General features: G+C 35.8%; 2 protein-coding genes across 3 annotated transcripts in view; one reads left to right on the forward strand and one right to left on the reverse strand.

Moving 5' to 3' along the window:
* Positions 1–2,552, forward strand: part of LOC107550176 (semaphorin-3F-like) — an 8,157-nt gene extending 5,605 nt beyond the window's left edge. The window contains exons 12-15 of the mRNA XM_016231417.1: positions 442–599; positions 858–925; positions 1,013–1,140; positions 1,477–2,552. Coding sequence (XP_016086903.1) covers positions 442–599; positions 858–925; positions 1,013–1,140; positions 1,477–1,893 — 771 coding nt within the window. The 3' untranslated portion in view covers positions 1,894–2,552. The remainder of the gene's footprint in view (positions 1–441; positions 600–857; positions 926–1,012; positions 1,141–1,476) is intronic.
* A 2,001-nt stretch (positions 2,553–4,553) lies between these two features.
* The window catches only part of LOC107549603 (wiskott-Aldrich syndrome protein-like), a 10,317-nt gene continuing 6,617 nt past the window's right edge, over positions 4,554–8,253 (reverse strand). Inside the window, exons 12-13 of one of the 2 annotated variants that reach the window (XR_001604582.1) lie at positions 4,982–5,325; positions 4,554–4,935 (exon numbers count right to left, since the gene is read on the reverse strand). Coding sequence is in view for 1 of the 2 variants with exons in the window: in XM_016230755.1 (XP_016086241.1) it covers positions 5,270–5,325 (56 nt within the window). In the remaining variant the exon portion in view is untranslated. Of the gene's footprint in view, positions 5,326–8,253 lie in introns of both variants that reach the window. The other variant, XM_016230755.1, reaches the window with a different exon arrangement.

Consider the following 8,253-nt stretch of genomic DNA (forward strand, 5'->3'; position numbering starts at 1 on the left):
TTGCACAATTGGTGGCTGACTAAATACTTTTTTTCCCCACTGTATATGGGTTTCACTTTCTGAAATGAGTGACAAAAAATATTGACCTTTTTCATTATATTCAAATTTTTTTAGATGTACCTGTATATTATATATTATAGTTTTGTTAATTTTGAATGAGATTTTATTGTTATATTTTCTATTTTCATTTTAATTAGTTTAAGTTTGAGTAATTTTGCTGTAAATTTTTGTCCTTTTTATTAGTTCTTAATATGGCTTTTAATTTATATACTTGCTTTTTTTAATGGTTTAGTAAGTTTTGTAGTTAATATGATAATAACCCTGCATAAAATACAATTTTGTTTAATATCCTAGCTATGACACTGATACAATTCAGTAACTGATCGCTGAAAAATCTGTGTAGTTTCTAAACTTTTTCTCTTTCTCTTTTGCGGTTTATAGCAACAGTTGTACGTGTCTTCAGAAAGGGGTCTTACCCAGGTGTCCCTGCACAGGTGTGCCGTTTATGGCAAGGCCTGTTCGGACTGCTGCCTGGCCCGCGACCCCTACTGTGCCTGGGATGGAGAACACTGCTCTGCTTTCACCCCGGCTACCAAGAGGTCAGACCACATTCATTTACCCCAATGGGTGGTCCATGGTCCAAATTATGTGCAAATGGATCTCTAGACTTCATTAACTGCCCATTTTAATTGCTGATAACACGGTCAATCCATTTTCAATGCATATTGTTTTTCATCAGATCTGCTGAAGAGAAACAGAATAGAAAATAAACAGTATGATTAGCAGCAATAGTTGATTTCACAATTAAAATAACCAATAAGCTTTTAACCATGAAATCGATGTGAATAAATTCTTAGGAGAAGCAGAAGGCAAGATATCAAACACGGAGATCCTCTACGGCAATGCAGAGGATTCAACGCAAAAGGTTTGTAAACAGCCTCTCATATGATAATGAATAATGATGCAGGAGATCTTCAGAAACTTGAATGTGGCCGTTCTCTGACCCTCTCAGTAGAGAAGCGTCTGAGGGAGACTGTGCAGTTTGGGGTTGAAGGGACCAGCACGTTCCTGGAGTGCCAGCCAAGATCCCCGCAGGCCACCGTCAAATGGCTCTACCAGAAGGACGGCAAGCGAAAAGCAGTAAGATACTCATGTTACTATTATCGGGCTTTCTGCCATCATTCAAATTTACAGTAAAAAAGGCAGCTGTGGTTGCCAGAATTTAATCATAAAAAATATGATCTCAAAATTTTTGGTTTCGCAGGTTTAACTTAAATTTACAGGAAAAAAATCATGAATTAATATAATGTTAATATACCAATGTACTGAAGTCTGATTTGTACCTTTATAACACACAGACAACCAATGAGAAAGAAAGACGCATTACAATTTTTACCATTAAAATTTGAATTTTATTACGGTACACCATGTCATTATGAACTTGTATGACTTTAAATGACTCCTTTTCCTTTTCAGCTCAGTCGAGACAAAGATGTCTTGAAGACCGGTCATGGCATCCTGCTGAAATCTCTCACCCAATCAGATGGCGGCCTTTACCACTGCCTGGCAACCGAGAACAACTTCAAACACACCGTGGCACGCATCTCCCTACGGATCCTGGACCGGGAAATAGTGGAGGCGCTGACTGAGTCAGATGTCCCGATAGAACCAGAGCACCGCCGCCACCATTCGCATCACCACCCTCCACCGCCGCCCCCTCCCCCTCAATCCCACCCACCTGCTCTCCAGCTCCACCCACAGCCTGAGGTGCGTCTCATCAACCAGTACTGCCAGTCCTACAGGCAGCAGATACAAAGCCAGCCACACAAAGCCAAACGAAACAACCGCAGGCACACGGGAGAACAGGAAGAGGATGAGCTACAAGAGCAGTGAGTGGAACAGCACCTGGGACCCTGTTGACCATGTCCCGTCCATGTGCCCCATCATTATGTACTTCCTCTAGACAAACTCGGTCCATTTAATAAAATGATTCATTAGTTTAGACTGATTCATTCGATGTGTCAGACTGAGTCTGAACTAGATTGATTTTCATTTTGAGGTACAGTTTGATGCACTTAGCTCCCCTAACTAATCTAAATCTGGCTGTGATGTGCTCACTTCCATAGCTAGCATTAAACCACTCAGTTTTCTATTATTATAATTCCTTAAAACATCCTACCACACCAGCAAAACTACTGCTGTTTTATGTAAAACATAAGCTATTCCATTCTAATATTCAGTACACCAATGACTGCAGTATAAATATTATCAGAAACATTTGAAAACATGTGCGTTGTATAGGTTTTAAAAGGTGTTTTGGGCAAAATGTAAAGATCACTGATTCAGTCAGTCATCTCTAAATCCCCAGATCATGAAATACAGTAGATGGTTGGATTTATGTTTCTGCAAGGCTACAATTATAGCACAATATATCTTACCATCATTTTGACCACCAAAGTTTTTTTTCTTTTCTTGGCATTTGCAGTTTTTTATAGAGTTTTCTGTAATTAAAGTCCTTTGAAGAATAGGTCAATTTGTATGGACAACTAGGAGTGGCACTTAAAATTAAAATGAATATATAGTAATATAATAATTTAAACATTAAAATGAAAATAAATAGTTTTATAATTGAAAAAATGAAATGATACATTGATAACTTTTTTTGATCATTTTATTTTTAAGTGTCACTTCTAGTCCTCCATACGTTTGAGCTTTAATTTTAGTTTTGATCCATGACAGAAATTTTAAAGCCTAGAACTGAAAAGAAACTTCTACCAAAAATGATATTTCAGTATCATTTGCATGTTTAAACATGTTTCAGATAAAACTTTAGATAGATTGGGAATTTTAAATAATTGCAATAACATTATTAGCCATTCGATTAAAAAATTACATTTAAAAAATGATTTACATTTCAAATATGTGAATTGTCAAACAAAATATTTATCTGATACTAAAAATATTATATATTTTGTCTCCTTTTTGTATTGGAACAAACAGCTCTTTGTAACATGATTGGATCATTGCTCTGGAAATTTAAAGGTTTTATTCAGACAAGACTGTGGACCAAAATGGCATGAGATTTGCAAAAATAAAAATTGTTTGTAGTAATTATGCTTCAGAATCTCTCCCTTGTGATCAATGAAACCAGACATAGCATTAACTGTGATGTGAAAAGCCTTGATACGTACTTCACATTGCAATTTTGATTGTAACCAAAATACAAGTCAGTTATCTTTTTGTTTTGTCTTGTAAAACAAATGCTTGTCCCCCAACTACTATGAGCAAATGGATCTTCCCTGATTTGAACTGCTGTATGTATAGATACAGTTTTTCAGTCTGGTCTCTTCTATCTTTGACTCTGGACTCTGATGATAGTCGGACCACTAAAAACATTCTCACTTTCAATCCATCAAATCAAAACATTTTATATTCCACGGTTTGTCTATGGTGATATGTGGCCATGTTTTTTGCTTGTGTATAAACACAGTATCTGTGCTTTGTGTTGTGTGACAATGACACATGTACATAGAAAATGTATGTATTTGACTAGTCTCTGTTCAGGATTAAAAACTAACCTCTCTTTCCTCATCTGTCACGTGACCCTCTGTCTTTCTCTTCTTCTCTCTCTCATCCACACCATACAACATATTTATTGTGAGAGTGTACATATTCATGTGAGTTGTGCTCTTTGGTGGTGGGACAGGGCTGGTTTTGATGGAAAATGTCATTGTTTGTATTGTTTATTAACAGGACCAGGACACATGGAGAGATGCTGAGAGGGAAGAGGTAGATGTTTTTGGATATATTTAAATCGGTTAACCTGTAGACATATATATTTTAACATTTGAAACATTTAAATTAACCTTGGGATTCTCAAGAAAAAATATGGGCAAAAAATCAGCTCTTTTTATTAGTTGGCATGAAATATTTCATATCTGCAGTGTGTTTTAAGCCAGAAATGTCTACCTCTTCAAGCACTTTCTATGGAATATCACTTGACACCAGACTAAAGGACAAAAGCAAGGGAAAAGTGTTGTATAATTTTCTTCTGAGAACATTTACTTTGTCTAGCCCACTATTGTCATTTTTTGAAATGGTAAGAGTGTTTCTCTTCATTGGATGTTGGAGGAATATTTATAATGACTTTGTATAAAAAGCGCTTGATGAAATGCTTTGTGGTTTTAACCCGAGACATGTTATCTGGTCTTGAAGGGTGGAGAACAGATTCTAGAGTCCAAACCACATTTCATTCCTCTCCACAGAGATGTCATTGTGCAGAATGACATCCGACACAGCTTCTCTGAAGAACTTTAATGCCACATAAGACTTTCTTTGTCCTGTTGTCTCTTTCCTTTGGTGTTGGTTGTTGAACTAAACAGAAACTTCCTAAATATGGTTGCTTTCTAAATATTTCCTCTTTGTATTTACAGATGTTTGTGTAGGTTCATGTTAATGTGATTGTTTGTGATAAATATTATTTTATTATCATGGTATTCTGGGGTTTGGGAGTCCTAATAGGTGTTTTTTTAAGCAATAACAATAAACTGCTGTTTTTGTTTTTATCCACTTATGTATTTATTGTTTTAACTATCGGAAAACTTGACATATCTATCTATATCAAAATTGTCATCATCAGTACATTTTCATTTCATTATTTTAATACTCTTTTTAAACCTTTTTGATAGTTCCATTCCGATTTGTCCTGTAGTAGGGGGAGGTCCTGTGCAGCCAACAGATACACAGAATATTGTACATGGCTTCAGAAAACTAGATATATCTTGACAAGAAAAACATTACTGGGTCTGTAAAGAAGGCAGATTTGGAATAAGACAGTTGATGAGTCAAAAGCATGTGCACACAGAAGGAAATGTCCAACATAAACCTGTGGTTAAGCTTGGCAGTCCTATGTTTGGATGAAATCTAACACTACTCCTGGTTTGGCTCAACTACAGTTCCTTCTTCCTGAATGAACTCGCACTGAGCTACTGTGAAGTTGAAAGCTGGAGTTGAATACAGACCAGTTTTTGAAACAAGGTTGAGACACTGCAAAACAGGCTTGAAACCTAGTCATTATCAAAGTTGGATTTTTATTGCTTTATTGGATTTACAGCAGATCTTCAGATCATTCAGTGCAACTTTAATCTGGAATTAATAACCTGAAGATTCATGCCAATTGCTAAAATGATTACCACTGAGCATCCGCTTTATCCGCTCATTTTGCTGAATTGGATGACATAAATGTGTGAACCAAGAGCAGAGAGAAGCATTATTCATCCCATTCATCTTCTTCATCTTCATCACCCCCATCATCGTCTTCATCTTCTGAAGAAAGCAAAAAAAAAGTGTTCGTATTTGTTTGTATCAAATGATAGAAAGATACTAAATGCACACAAATAAAAGTCTGCCATTACAGTTAAAAAAGACAATCACCTTTTTGATAGCGCGCATAGACACATGCAGGAATCTGAAAAGAGCCTACATTTTAATGCACTCTTTTCTGTTCATTGATGTTTTGTCTCGCGTCATATTTTGAGTTTCTTTTGTTGTGTGCGTCGAAACAACCAACCAAACATATGCCTTGTCCAAATACCCACACTTGTGGTCTTTGCACTTGACCACTTAACTACTTATATGACGTATTTCCTGTATTTGGCCCAAGTATTCAAGTGAGCATGAAGACCACAAGTTTTTTTCCCCCTTTTTATTTATTTATTTTATTGAAGATATAAAATTCACAGGGGATACAGTCATGAAGACCACAAGTGTGTGTACAACTTTTCATTACCTGATGGGACACACTTACAGTGTTGTAAAAACGCAAATTGTTTACAGAGTTTTATTATTATTTTCAATACTTTGCATTTTAAAATCAACTTCTAAATGTCTGTTCAGTAGTTATTTATTTCCAGAACAGGGTGCATGATGGGATACACTAACCCTCGAATACGCCCCGGAGCGGTTTTCGAGATAGTGGTTTTGTCCAAATACCCACACTTGTGGTCTTTGCACTTGACCACTTAACTACTTATATGACGTATTTCCTGTATTTGGCCCAAGTATTCAAGTGAGCATGAAGACCACAAGTTTTTTTCCCCCTTTTTATTTATTTATTTTATTGAAGATATAAAATTCACAGGGGATACAGTCATGAAGACCACAAGTGTGTGTACAACTTTTCATTACCTTATGGGACACACTTATAGTGTTGTAAACATGCGAGTGTTTACACAGCTTTATTTTAATTTTCAAAATACTTTGAAATACTTTGCATTTTAAAATCAACTTCTAAATGTCTGTTCAGTAGTCCCTATAGATGACACAATTTAATTAAGTGATAAAAAGTAGTTGCAAATGTTGTACAAAAATAAATATACTAATCTTTGCAGCAATAAAATGTGTAGCACTTTGTTTTACTACCAAATTATATGTAATATCTTATTATTATTAATATTTAACTTACATTGGAAAGGTTTCCGTGACCTCTCGCGCGATCTTGGCAAAAAGTCTCACGATTTATTTCCAGAACAGGGTGCATGATGGGATACACTAACCCTCGAATACGCCCCGGAGCGGTATTCGAGATAGTGGTTTTGTCCAAATACCCACACTTGTGGTCTTTGCACTTGACCACTTGATTACTTAAATGACGTATTTCCTGTATTTGGCCGAAGTCTTCAAGTGGGTGTGAAGACCACAAGTGTGTGTCGAACTTTTCATTACCTTATGGGACACACTTATAGTGTTGTAAACATGCGAGTGTTTACACAGCTTTATTTTAATTTTAATTTGAAATACTTTGCATTTTAAAATCAGCTTCTAAATGTCTGTTCAGTAGTCCCTATAACATGACGTAATTTTAATTTGTGGTGCTTCTAATTAAATGATAAAAAGCAGTTGCAAATGTTGTACAAAATAAATATCACCACAACTCATCTTTGCACCAATAACGCTGTTTTTCTACCAAATTATTTGTAATATCTAATTATATTAATATTGAACTTACATTGGAAAGGTTTCCGTGACCTCTCCCGAGATCTCGGCAAAAAGTCTCACGATTTATTTCCAGAACATGATGCAGGATGGGATACACTTAGCCTTGAATAGCGCTCTGGAAAGGTATTCGAGATAGTGTGGATTTAGTATCCATCAAGGGCACTGCACTTGTTATCTATGCACAATCAGCTTGTAACACTCCAAAGAGAAAGGAAAACTTGAAATCGCATCACATGACGCCTTTAAATATTAATTAGCTTTGCGCAGTCGCAGAAACGTTGACGCGCTGTGCGCGCGGCATTTGAGAGAAAGTAACGTGTCAGAATTTAAATGAAGAAGAGACCATTTTATTCTTACATGGACGGTCCAGGACAAACTGGAACACACAGGAAAAACTGTAAGTCGAACTGTTGCCCAAGAACGAGAGCAGTCGCTATTTAAACGATTGCCTCGATTGCCTGCTGTGTTTGTCCAATCAATGAAACATAGCAAATATGCAAATAAGAACATTAAGACGCAATTTACGAATGTGAAATATGGAAAAAGATAACCTAGGATCCATGCAGTTAACCTATGTTTTGAATGACCCGTGGTTGTGAAAATAATAGATTTATTGGTAACACTTTAGAATAATGGTCCGTTGTTATCAAGTAACTATCCTCGTTGAGAACTACTTGTGAACTATGACCAATTAATAAAGAATAACCAATTAATTACTAATCACAACAGTAACATCTTAAAAGTGAACAATTGGGTTCTTTGTGGAAAATTATTTATGAATTTGATATCCCCCAAATAAGTCGGCTACATTTGAAAATTGTGACTACTACTCTTACCAAAGGATGGATGTTCAAACTTAAACATAGAATAATAATAAAAATGAAAATTCACATAAAAATCTTAATAATTAAGAAGTGATGCTGACAAGCTCATGATTGAATTAGTTCACAGTTATGATCTCTGCTTCGTGTCAGTTCAGTATCAATGTATCCCACTTCAAAAGACCTACTGGTAAAATATCACTAGTGCTTCACACAAATATATGACTGTACAGTATGTCAGATATAAAATATGTTAAATAACTTGTTTACTTGTGAGTAATTACTGAGGGGTTAACGTGTTTTTCACTTTTAAATGATGGTCCAGATCACTAGTAGTTCCTGCAGGCTGACAAGGTAACGCTTGAGTAATTAGTGAGAGGCTAATGTATTTTTCACTTTAAAGCTAAAGTGCTACTAAGGAACTACTAGTGATCTG

This window comes from Sinocyclocheilus grahami, unplaced genomic scaffold (assembly GCF_001515645.1).
Source record: "Sinocyclocheilus grahami isolate Dianchi unplaced genomic scaffold, SAMN03320097.WGS_v1.1 scaffold16.1, whole genome shotgun sequence".
In the NCBI taxonomy this organism is placed as follows: Eukaryota; Metazoa; Chordata; class Actinopteri; order Cypriniformes; family Cyprinidae; genus Sinocyclocheilus; species Sinocyclocheilus grahami.